The sequence below is a fragment of the Ziziphus jujuba genome, chromosome 7 (assembly GCF_031755915.1).
Source record: "Ziziphus jujuba cultivar Dongzao chromosome 7, ASM3175591v1".
NCBI classification, from domain to species: domain Eukaryota; kingdom Viridiplantae; phylum Streptophyta; class Magnoliopsida; order Rosales; family Rhamnaceae; genus Ziziphus; species Ziziphus jujuba.
The window spans coordinates 15,503,986-15,517,509 of record NC_083385.1 but is presented as its reverse complement, the minus strand read 5'-3'; the positions used below and the strand labels follow the sequence as shown (position 1 = coordinate 15,517,509).

General features: G+C 40.6%; 2 protein-coding genes across 2 annotated transcripts in view; one reads left to right on the top strand and one right to left on the bottom strand.

Moving 5' to 3' along the window:
• The window catches only part of LOC107435906 (UDP-glycosyltransferase 91A1-like), a 108,788-nt gene that overhangs the window by 60,853 nt on the left and 34,411 nt on the right, over positions 1-13,524 (bottom strand). The gene's annotated exons all lie outside the window — the stretch shown is intronic.
• Positions 585-2,361, top strand: LOC107435908 (cytochrome P450 84A1). Its single transcript, XM_016047539.4, has 2 exons — positions 585-1,563; positions 1,676-2,361. The coding sequence occupies exons 1-2, from the start codon at positions 610-612 to the stop codon at positions 2,291-2,293; spliced, it is 1,572 nt and encodes a 523-aa protein (XP_015903025.3). The 5' UTR covers positions 585-609; the 3' UTR covers positions 2,294-2,361.

Genomic DNA, 13,524 nt, shown 5'->3' with positions numbered 1-13,524 from the left:
ATTAAAATTTTATTTTTATATTTATTTATGTATTTTTACTCTATAATAATCCATCTAAATCTAAATCTATCTAAATATAATAAATGTATTTTTTTAAGTTTATCAAAGTTAGATCGAAGGATAACAATTATGAAATTTTTTTTAAAAACAAAATAGTTATTCTTTTAAATGAAGATTTATCTATTTTTATAGAATATTTATTTTCAAATTTCAAAATATATGGAATACAGTAAAATCTAAAACTTATGAAATAATTATTATATTCTTATATCTATTTTAAAAACTAAACATGTCTTAAGTCTTAAAATTTATAATTTTGGTATATTCCTGACATGTGGATCCCATAAAAAATATAGATTATAAATAATTTTACATCACATTATCCTTCAAATGATTGCACATGAAAATTTCTATCATATATAAAAGTGGTAACAAATACCAATATTTAATTCTAAAATCTTAATAAAAATATGAAAACTTGGCACATAACATCTCCATTGAAAGAATTCCATACTCCCGCGCGTGCTATAGAATTGAGAACTTTATATATAGACATGCAACTACCAGATTAGATGGAGAGTTGCATTTTAATTATCATAAGAAACGTCCATGGATATTCTTATACAAGGTCTGCAATCTTTGCCCATAGGTACACTTTTCTTCATTTCCTCTTTACTATTATTTTTGTTGGGACTAGTTTTCCGGAGTAGAGGAAGGAAACCCTTCCCACCGGGACCAAAAGGTTTGCCGATAATCGGCAACATGACCATGATGGACCAATTAAACTGCCGCGGACTTGCTAAACTCGCTAAGCAATATGGCGGTATCTTTCACCTCCGGATGGGCTACTTGCACATAATGGTTGTTTCATCACCGGACGTGGCTCGTCAAGTCCTTCAGGTGCATGACAACGTTTTCTCAAACCGCCCAGCAAACATAGCCACCACCTGTCTCACCTACGACCGAGCCGATGTGGCTTTCGCTAACTACGGACCCTTCTGGCGCCAGATGCGCAAGCTCTGCGTCATGAAGCTATTCAGCAACAAACGGGCAGAGTCATGGAACTCAGTCCCAGACCTAGTCGACTCGACCGCCCGAACCGTCGCTGCCAGTGCCGGCACAGAAGTGAACATCGGTGGGTTAGTATATGCGCTCACTAGAAATATTGTTTACAGAGCGGCTTTCGGGACAAGTGTTCAGGAAAAGCAGGACGAGTTTTTTAAGATATTGCGGGAGTTCTCCAAGCTCTTCGGAGCATTCAACATCGCCGATTTTATTCCTTGGCTCGGTTGGATCGACCCACAAGGAGGAGTGTTCAATAGAAGACTCGCCAAGGCTCGTCAGTCTCTGGATAGGTTCATCGACAAGATCATCGATGATCATATTGAAAAGAAAGCAATGAACAATAATAACGGGTCTCAATCTCATGCCCACGATCCTCAAACTGATATAGTGGATGATTTAATAGCTAATTATGGTGAAGATGATGAAGTACTAGAGAAATTCCAAGACTCCAAAAACTCCATCAAACTCACGCGAGAGAATGTCAAAGGCATTATCATGGTAAGTTAATTAATTAAGCACACACCACCTCTCATGTCCATGATTCATTTGTTCTATTTAGTATATATATATATATATATATAAATCAGGACGAAGCCTTTTGAAATTGCAGGATTTGATGTTTGGTGGAACAGAGACGGTGGGGTCAGCGATTGAGTGGACATTGTCGGAGCTTTTGAAAAGCCCCGAAGATCTAAAGAAAGTACAAAAAGAGCTGGACGATGTAGTGGGTCTTGAGAGACGACTTGAAGAGGGTGACCTTGAGAAGCTGATTTACTTAAAATGTGTAATCAAAGAGACACTAAGACTTCACCCACCCTTTCCTTTTCTACTGCATGAAACATCCGAGGACGCCGAGGTAGCTGGTTACTACGTTCCGAAGAAGTGTCGCATAATGATCAATGTGTGGGCCATGGGTAGGGACGCCAATTACTGGGACGACGCTGAGGCTTTCAAGCCCTCCAGGTTCCTCAAAGATGTGCGGGACTTGAAAGGGAATCACTTCGAGTACATACCATTCGGGTCGGGTCGGAGGTCATGTCCAGCCATGAAGGTGAGTCTTTTTGCACTGGAATTGGCGGTCGGGCATTTACTCCATTGTTTTACGTGGGAGTTGCCTGGTGGAATGGAAGCCGGTCAACTTGACATGAATGCTGTGTTCGGACTCTCTGCTTCCAGGGCGACTAGGCTTGTTGCCGTACCCACTAAGCGCATCTTATGTCCTCTTTAATTATCCAATCGTTGAATTGTCTACCATTTTATTGGCTTTTTGTTCTTTCTGTCATGATATTGCATCGATAATAACATGCTAAACCAAGGGAAGACCATTTGCATGGATTAGTCTTTCCCAGTTGTTATTCTAGATATTCTTATCTAATATATGATTTATATGGTTTTTGCAATATCTTGGTTTATATATATATATATATATATATATTACTACTGCTAAAAGTGAGCCTGTCATTGACTCGATAGATCAAGATTCTCTGTTCCCTTTTCCTTGTCTTTTTGTCTGTCCCCACAACCAATTGACACATAGCACTAGTTTTTTTGCCGTTAACTTTTTCCGTTGGGTAGAGAAGTTCTTCTTCTCTCATATCCGTTGTAATGGATGAAGTTGCATCCGGCCATGTGATCGATGCCGATTAAAGTTGTGGTCATGAGTAAAGATGAGGACTATCTCTGATGCCACCCATTAATGGCTCTGCGAAATGAAGATATTAGGTGCAAAAGATAATCGCCAAAGTAAGGCCACTGGTTGATCTGATCATTTAAAATTGAATGGCTTTTGTGACCGTAGCATTTTTTATTATTTTTTATTTCTTGTTCAACTTAGCCGGCCGAGCCTCTAGAGTGGGCCTGTTCAATTTAGCTTGAATTTTTAGTATACAAAATAAATTGAACTCTTTAATAAGCTACAACTATCATAACACTACAATTGAATAAAAGATGGACAGAATTTTGTTGTCATCTAGATGAGGGGTGTGGCTGCCGAATCTCATAAGTCAAAAGAACATGGGAATTTTACTACTTCAAAAAAGAATTTTGGTAGAAGAAAGAAGTTAACTGAAGAAGAGAGCCTACAACCCTTAAAATATTTTAAATGGCGGACGTGTCACAAATTCATTGGTGGGACAGGGAAAGAGGATAGCGGATCCCAATTCTCTACACTGCTGCCCATAGTTCGGCCAAAGTCTTTCTGATTTATTATTATTATTTTTATTGATACTCGCCATATGTAATAATTAATGGTTCGTACATTGAAATTTGAAACCACTAGCAACTTTTCACTTTTGCAATAATACAATTGTAATCAGAATTAATTGACAATTGGAAAATCAAATTACCTATCCTGTTGACCATGGTGGGTTAGCTCGCCAATCAGGAAAGCATTCAAGGAATATCAAATAATATTTTGTCGGGGACCGAAAAGAAAATAATTTAATGTTGATATTAATGTGCAGTAGGCACAAAGTTTTTACTCAAATTATATTATTACGGTTTAGTAACTTAACTATAATCAATCTTACTTTATTAAATATTTGATTTTGTAACAAATGTATGAAATCCATCAAATTTAAAAAGATGAAAAAAGAGAAAATAGAGAACCAGAGAAGTGACCTCTCTAGCTTTTGACAAGTTTCGATTCATTTTGAAACTCCTTTTTTACCTTCTCTGTCTCTCTTGCTTCTATCTGCTATATCTCTGTTTCAATCAGATATATATATATATATATGAATTTTTGAGGAGCTGATTTTTCCCTTGCTGTGAGTGGAGTTGTGCAAAATATATATTTCTTGTTATCTTCTTCATTGCAGGTCACACCTTGCTGTCCAAAGAACCAACACCTATCTAGACATAAATCATGCGTTCTTCCACTTCATATCATATACAAACAAGTCGATCCTGTCGTACGATGTAGGCTAACCATTAGCAACCATTACTTCTTACAACATTTTTATATATTTTTTTTTTGTTTTTTTGTTTTTTTTTCCAACATCAAAAGTAATTTAAATGCAGTGGATTAATAATTGACACAACACATCACTTTAAAGGAATACTCGATTAAGCATATGTTTCTACTTATTGCAATTAATATGATTATTTTATATGAAAACCGCAGATATATATTTGATTATTACTTGACATTAACAAATAGTATTTTCTAAATGTATAAGCACTATCCAAATGCATTAATTAAGATTAATTAGAAAATTTGGATAGAAATGTTGAAATTGATTGGAGAACAGTGACAAAGCTTCATTATTTATTTTCTTGGAAAATTATAAGTATTGGAGAAGAAACGCATTTCAGTCTGTTTGGTGAAATTGGCCATAACTTTCTGATGGATTATTAATCAACATTGATAAAGAAAGCACAAGTTAGACCACTGAGAACTAAGAGTGGTTGGAAAGTCAATTAGGTGGGCCGGGGTGAGTTAATAAGCTCCTCATGATCAATCGGGAAATCAGTGATGGATTGGATTGTCAAGGAGTACTATTTTAAATTGTTGCTGATTATAGTTTTATTCTATTTTTTAAATAAATTACTGCTAACGATGTTAATTTCATTGATTTTTTTTTTGTTTAAGAAAAAACGATGTTAATTTAATGAGCTGTAACAATAAGTAACAGTTTACCGGTCCCAAAAAACAAAACAAAAAAAAACAAAAAAAAATCAATTAGTAACAATATTATGATCCCTGTTATAAATAATTAAATGAAAATATCATGGCATCGCCCTAATAAGGCCAAAACGAATACTTATATTATTTTTGTGGATTCATTTGGCGATAACCCGATCGAGTGGGTTGTTATTAATAGACCTAATGATTAGGCTTACCGTTCATAAGCAATTGTACCTCAAAAAAAAAATAATAACAATGAAAATTTGTCATTTTTTTTTATAAAAAAAAAAAAAACAATTTTCCGATGATATTTGGATTTCACGTGAACCACGGTAATAGAGAATGGACAATCTCAAATATTCATTGCATTTCTTAATGGTGAAATGAATATGGAAATTAATCAGAAAAAAGATTATTATGGAAAAGTTTTGAAGTATGTATGCATTGTGTCACGGTCCTATATTTTATACAGCAGAAATAGATCGTGCTGCGCTAAGACTCTCTAGTCAAGGCCACCCTTCTCCTTATCCGAGTTCATATGTCGACCCATTTGATACCAATTGTACGCCCCTGAGGTTCACCGACGAGAACTACTTTCGCTAGTCTCACGCCTAAGCGACTATGATTGCTTCCCGACATCACGGCTAATAGCCTAGACACTCACCCCATCTATTGGTTCTCATAGTTATCAAAGCTCATGCCACCTAACACCCTAGCCCGATGGCCTCACGCCCACTCGGTAGCTTGCTGTTCAACCTTATGCCAAGATCTAGTCAGTAACCCAACTCTCCATTCGAGCCTTGGTCCATGCGCATCCCGACTAACATACGACCCTGGAGCATGCACGCCAGTATCGTGCCAACATGCCACCTAAGGTAGCAACACAAGATCAAAAGCCCACATACGAATGCCACCCGATGGCACGGTGTCGCCCCGTCAGTGCCGAACCCCCGCTCACTGGCACATTTGCCACAACCTTGTAACAAAGACCTACGTGTATTCTTGGCATAGCCAATAAAAAACGGCATAGCGAATGCTACACTCAACCTTTGGCACAGGAGTGACGTGCAATACCAGCTCGCAGCGCCTACCGATACTGTCCTCAGGACTCCCTGTCCCTCGGAGACATAAGCCCACCTGTAACATCCCGTCCCGAAGTACTACGGAAATTTTCCAACTTTGACCGAGGTTGACCGTTGACAATTGACCGAAGGGGTTACAAGTTGACTTTTTGACTCGGATGGAATTGTAGGTTGACTGAGGTATTGTTACAAAGTACACATTGACACGAGTTCATAGACTAGTAGCACGTCGAAAACGGAGCTACGGTTTGAAAGTTATGGGCAAAACAAGTCGAGATTCAAACTGTCCAAAAGGTGCCGGGAGTTGACTTTTTATGATTGTAGGATTTTGCTTTGACTTTTGTATGATTGTAAAGTACTCGTCGAAATGAGTCCACAGATTAGCGTCACGCCTAATTTGGACATACGATTAAAAAGTTATGGACATGCGAAGTTTTCCGAATACCGTAATATTTTAATATATCTGGCTTAAGTGAACAGTGACACCACATGTCGACATCTGAGAGGTCCACGTGGGTGAACAGTGTCACCCACGGTGGCTTTTATTTCGGGAAAATGGGCAGGTCGGCGGGGGAAAGGAGAGAGAGAGAGAGAGAGAGCTTGAGAGAGAAACGACCGGCCACAGCCATTTAGCCATTTTCTGGCCACCTTTTCCCCACACGCGCCACCCCACTGCCTCCGCCTCCTCAATTTTGACCGGCCACCCAAATCTCACAGCCAACCTGTCAGGACCCGTCCAGAATTCCTTCCCCGGAACCCTAGACAAGCCCTGATCCCAGGGAAACCCTACCGAACCCTCCAACGGAAAATCCGACAGAGCCTCCCCTAAGGGATTTACTTACCACAAATTACCTGCACTGAAAACACACTTCTAAAAACATCCCCTTATTCCTCCCACGGTACTACAAGTTGGTTCCACAAATTTCAGCACTTCAATAAAAATACAGTAATCCAGTGCAAAATAAATACAACAAGAGTGAAAGAAATAGTACGACTGCAATAAAAGAAGAACAGGGTACTTCACGCAGTAAAACAGCGATGAAGATCAAGTCCGCTCCGGATGAACACCGACAACCTGGTACCTAGAGGAACGGAATTTAAGAGTGTGAGATGCTAATCATCTCAGTGAGTGACCCTATCTACTATACAATATAATACCACAGTAATAAGTAGATAGATAATAATTATTTGGAAATAATAATTTCTCTCAAAACCCTTACAATTCTCTCAGTTGGAAAAGTTCCCCTTTTAAAACATTTTCACAAAATCCTTGCTCGTAATCCCCAAAAACCAAGACATCACATAAATACCAGAACAGTAACAATTATAATTTTAATTCCAATACAGTTTCTAAACATTTTATTTTTAAAACACAGTTCTGAAAATCATTTGATGCACCCACTATATACCAGTGGCGCCAACAGTACCCAGCGTCCCAAGGTACCGCCAGACAGGAGGTTATAGAGAGAAACCGGCATACGGTCGCGTGGCGTCCCACTGCGCCGCTGCTAACCTGGTGTCCCGGCCATGGGGGTGGCCACCCTCTCCGATGGCATCCACAGGACACCCTCATAATATCAACCGCGTGCTACTCACACCCACCTGCACGCTAATCACAACCGCGCGCTACTCACACCCACCTGCGCGCTAATCACAACCGTGTGCACACTAACCATATCACATATAAACAGAACACCAGTACGTGCACGGTGCATCTAAAAATCATAAAATCCACAAATTTAAATTATAAAACAAATTTCACATTTTTCATAAGCATAGCGGGCATAATCCATCCGCTTGAACCCGGAAATGCTCCGTAATTTCTTTATAATCAACACCATAAATTCCATGATTTTCAAATCCACCAACTCCCAAATCCATCAATTCAAATATCCATATTTTTTCCAAACATAAATAATTTCTCGAAATATCATAATCAAATCTCATAATATTCCATGGGCATATTTTATAAAAAATTGAAATCACCAACATAACCAAATATTTTCCTTGAAATATTTGAAAATCAAATCGTGCCCAATTTACCATTAAAACCACACCAATTTCAAAATCCTCAAAACCATAAAATAATTTCACATGGCATAAATTTATATAATGCACATTTTCTTAAATCCAATAAATTCATAAACAATTCCACAATAAATCCAATAAATATTTGGCACATAGGAATTAAATTCCAAATATTTAAATCACACATAATATATTCACCAATTAATTTCCCAAAATTAATTTGAAGGTGGGTCACTCACCTGGAGCACGCAATTAAACTATGATCCACCACGGGATCAATTTCACGACTCACCGGTGCTCCTAGAACAAAATTCACAGACAGTCAAATAAATTAATATTTTATTCGGGTAAATAATACCCGGTACCTGGGGGGTCAAAACACAAACGATATCTAGAATTTACGAGTTATATACCGAATCGAAGCTCGAGTGATGCTAATCACAGATCCGGTCTTAATTTCCGATGATCGTACCCGACGGGGTCGGAATTTCGTCGGGAAGCTTTTCGGGTTTCGGCTCCGCAATTCTCCCAAATCGTCGCGAATTGGCGGAAACGGATGCCGGATTCGGGTTCAGGAGGTCGAACACAGCGGACTGGAGCTAGCCGGAATTTCGGGTACTTGCCGGAACAGTAATTTCCGGCTGGCTGCCACGGTCACCGGCAACCGTCGCCGGCGGCGGCACGTGCGGTGGCCGTTGGCTGTGAAATTTTGCAGACTTGTAGATCTTGAGGAGAGCAACCTAACGGGACTGGCGGTGAGAAAAACGGAGGTCGGACGACGGAGAAATCACCGTTTGAAGATTTCCAGCCCCTCGCCGGAAAATGCTCCGATCCCGGCGCGTCGGTGGTCCGATGGCCGTGATTTTTGGTGGGTAGGCCAGACTGGAGGAGAGGATCAAGGCTAGCTGGCGTGTGTACTGTAGATCGGCCGGAACAGGGTCGATTCGCGGTGGCCGGCGGTGGAGGGGTAAAAGTCGCCGCCAAACTACGGAGGTCCGATCTGGGCGCGTCCGGCGGCCGTTCGCCGTGAAACTTGGTGGTTTTGCCGGAAATGAGGTGGGCAACCTGGCTGGCCGGCGCGTGTGCAGTAACTTGGCCGGAAAGTTTGAAAATTACCGGCGGCCGGTGACTCTCTCTCTCTCTCTCTCTCTCTCTCTCTCCTCTCTCTCTTTCTCTCTCCTCTCTCTCTTTCTCTCTCTTCCCCGAGAGTTTTAACAAATAAAACCCCTGCGTGACACTGTTCATGCCACGTGGACCGATCAGAAGCTGACACGTGGCGTTACGGTGCACTTAAGCCAGATATATTAAAATAATACGGTACCCAGCGAATTTCAAACGTCCGTAACTTTTTAACCAAATGTCCGATTTAAGCGTGCTGCTAGTCTATGAACTCGTATCGACGAGTAATTTACAACCATACAAGAGTCAACTCAAAATTACATCACAAGAAAAAGTCAACTCCCGGCACCTTTTGGACAGTTTGCACTTCAACTTGTTTCACCCATAACTTTCAAACCGTAGCTCCGTTTTCGACGTGCTACTAGTCTACGAACTCAGGGCGTCATGCACTTCGCCACGGTACCCTGGTCAACTCGAAATTTCCACCGAATCAAAAAGTCAACTTTTGACCCCTTCGGTCAACAGTCAACGGTCAACCTCGGTCAACGTGCACGGATTCCGGTGCGATTCGGGACGGGGTGTTACACAACCAGTCGGTAACGCACTGGGATCGGAGCGTTTTCAGGCGACAGCGATTTTTCCCCTCCACCACCGGCCACCGCCGTTTGACCCATTTCAGGCCATTTTCAGGCCACACGCGCTAGCCATCCCTCACCACCTCTTCATTTCCGGCCAGCCCACCAAATTTCACGGCTATCGGACCTCTGACGCGCTGGGATCGGAGTATTTTCTGGCGAAGGACTAAAAATCTTCAAACCCAGATCTCTTCGCCGTCCGGCCTCCGTTTGTCTCACTGCAGGTCCCATTGGAACCCTCTCCCCTCGATCTACAAAAATCCCAAAAATCTTGGCCACCAGCCACCGTACGGGCGGGCGGCGGCAACGGTTGCCGGTGACCGCGACGGCTCGCTGAAGAAATCACTATTCTAGCAAGTATCCTGTTGCACCGCCTGTCCCTCCCCACTAATTCTGACCCCCTGAACCCAGATCCGGTGTCTTTTTCCTCCAATTCGCGACGGTTTGGGAGAATCAAGGCTCTAAAGGCCGAAAGCTTTCCGGCGAGATTCCGGCCACCTCGGGTTCGATCTCCGGGAAGTAAGACCGGATTCGTGATCCTCGTCACTCAAGCTTCAATTCGGTATATTACTCGTCAATTTTGGTTAACGTTTGTGTTTAACCCCCCCAGTACCGGATATTATTTATCCGAATAAAATATTAATTTATTTGAGTTGTGTAATATTGATATTTCAGGAGCACGGATGCATCGTGGAATTGATCCCATGGAGGATCTTGATTTAATTGCGTGCTACAGGTGAGTGACCTACCTTAAAAACTATTTTCGGGTGATGATTTATATTTATTTGGTGATATTTGAATATTTGGAAAATATATTTATGTGGTTGGAATTTTATAAAATTGGGTATTTATTTTATAATGTCAAATTTCAGATGTTTGGTTATATGCATACATATATATATTTTGATGCCGTGATTGAATATTGGAGAAATTCAAAGAATTTATGATTTAAATTCTAGATTATTATTATTATTATTTTATCGAGAATTTTCATGTACAATCAAGGGCTTATGAAGAGAAAATATATTTAAATATTTTTGTGAGCCTTATATATTATTTTGGAGGAAGAAATTGATTTAAAGGAACTGTGATTTTAATATTAATTGATTTATTGTGGAATTTATTTGTGAGTTTATTTTGATTAATAAAAAATGCATTTATATAAATTTATGCATTGTGGAAATTATTTTATGGCATTGAGGATTTGTGGAATTAAATTATATATGAAATTCATGTGGTTTTAATATTATTTTTGGGCATGATTTGATTTTAAATATTTCAAGGAAAATGTTGGTTTAAATTGGTGGTTTCAAATTTTATAATTATGCTCGTGGAATATTATTTGATGGACTTTGTGATACGAGAAAAATTATTTGTATATTGTTATCGGTGGTTTTGTACTGGAAATGTTAAAGAAAAATGTGGGAGGTTGAGTTCGAAAAAGGTATAATTCCCACGGTAAATTTTTGAAAAATTTGGTTATTTATTTTAGACGCACTCATACAGTATTGGTGTTCTGGCTGTATATTTGGATTAGCGCGCAAGTTATAATGTCTCCCGTGAGTTGCCATTGGACCGAGGGCAGGCAAGTTTGATATTGGCCATAGCCGCCCCCCTTCGTGGCCGGGATGACGGTTTCAGCAGCGGCACTGTCGGGATGCCGAAGCGACCATATGCAAGTTTCTCTCTTTAACCTCCCCGCCAGTCAGTGCTCGGGACGCTGGGTGTCGGAGGGCATCACTAGTATATGATGTGGTGCGTCAAGTATAAATTTTCAGATAGAAATTTCAAATCCTAAAGTGTTCTAAAATTATTTATTTTATTTTATTACATTTTATTTATATTCGGATCATTTAATTATTATTTATTAAATTAATGATTCCTTGATTTTGGGCATACGAATATTGGGTTTTGGAAAATGTTTTAAAAGGGGAACCTTTCCAACAGAGTGAATAGTGAGGGTTTTGAGAGGAAATATTATTTTTCAATTAATTATTATTTATTTATTTATTTATTGTTAATTAATCAAACGTACTGTGATTATTGTTACTATTATATATGTGTAGTAGATAGGGTCACTCATTGAGATGATTAGCATCTCATATTTTTAAATTCCGTTCCCCTAGGTTCAGGTTGGAGACGTTGATCGTTCGGGGCGAGCCCGACGTTTCAATTCATTGCCGAAAGTCTAAGAAGCATTTCTTCCCTTTTTCCTCTTCATCTTGTATTGCTTCATCTGTCATTGTATTAATTCCATATTTATTTGTATAATGCTCTATATACTGTATTGGACATGTAGTTATTATTTATGCACTGATTTACTGTTATTCATTTGGAGTGCTGTAAATTTGTGGAATCAAATTGTAGTAATGTGGGAGGAATAAAGGGATGTGTATAGAAGTGTGTTTTCAGTGCAGGAAATTTGTGTTAAGTCCAACCCTTAGGGGAGGTTCTGCTAGATTTTCCATTGGAGGGTCCGGTAGGGTTTTCCTAGGATCAGGGCTTGTCTAGGGTTCCGGTGAGGAATTTTGGACTGGTCCTGACACCACCTCCGTGGCACTTTATGTCCACCCTATGGCTTGCCGTCTCCCATGGGAGGCTTGCTTAGCCCAAGCTTGAAGCCGGAGCCGGGGGCAATGGAAAGCCAGATACGGACCACCCCCCCTAAAGAGCTTATTTAGCCATTTCTTTTCTAGCAGCAACATATATCACTTTGTGCGAGGAATCATAATGGGGTTTTCTCTAACAAACCTTCATATCTTGGTCTGCCATTTGATGTGCACCATCCTAGTGACATTCTTAAGAGATTCCCATGGCCCGAAATCGAAGATCCCAACCTTTAAATATTTACGAAAATGCCACTAGGTCATTTCAAAGGTGTGGATCGTCACATCCTCCCCCACTTCATTATGTCGATGCCCTCATCGACGTGCCTGCTAGCTATCCTCAAGACTCCTGCACTCCGTGCAACACCTTTCATCCACATAAGCTCTTCAGGCTCAAGCTCAAGATCCTGTATACTTCGTCCCTTTACCTCTGTAGAATCACCTCTGTGACGACCTTCGCGTGCCCACTTTTGGACTTGGCCAAGGATCTCTTGCATGCGTTCACCTAAACTCAAGCTTTCCTCAAAAGATACACCTCCTTGTGCGTAAATTAGTGTTTCACCCCACACTTTCAGCTCCGTAAGCGGATAGTGTCCCTCGGATGAATTTTGCCTCTCGTATATCTCGATGGCAACCTAGCCGGACTCATGTCCCCCTTGGACAAATGCTTTCTTCATTTGTTGGCATCACTCTAGCCAACTTCATGTCCCTTCTTAGACGATGTTCTCTTCAGTCGTTGGCACCCAAGCCAACGCTTATTGTCTCTCTTGGACGAATAGATTCCTGAGCTCCAAAGTAAGGTCCCTCTTGCCTTCAAGGTCCTCGCATGGACCGAACTCTATTAAATAATCCGATGGTGATCTTGACTCTCTCATCGAGCACACCATCTCCTCTCAGGTGTTGCCCTTACGTCAACTGTCCCAACGGTACCCAAACTCAAGAGCTCCTCATGTGGTAGTTCTTCTCTCCCTTGAACTCCACTTCATGCTTCATCGGCACTTTGTTGCCGTGACAAGCTAAGTTTCCCTTCTCAGCTTTTGTTCCCACACTCAAATCTCCATCCCCACGATGGTGATGTGCTGGCAAATCTCAAGCTAGCTTGCCTTCTCCAATTGCAAATTGATGCACAACATCCCTTAAGTGTGCATTTATTCTTGTGGCTTCCAACGCCAATCCCCTATTCAAGTGGCATCCTCTACGCGACGAGTTGCCACATCTTGAATGGAAGTCTTCTCTTCTAAGACCCCCTTATTTCGGCTGTCGACACCTATTGTCACCTTGAACTAAGTCCCTTCCTTAGTTATTTGCCTCAATCTTGCTCACTTTTGTATCTCGGCTCCTCATTTGAGTCGGCTTTTCCCTCT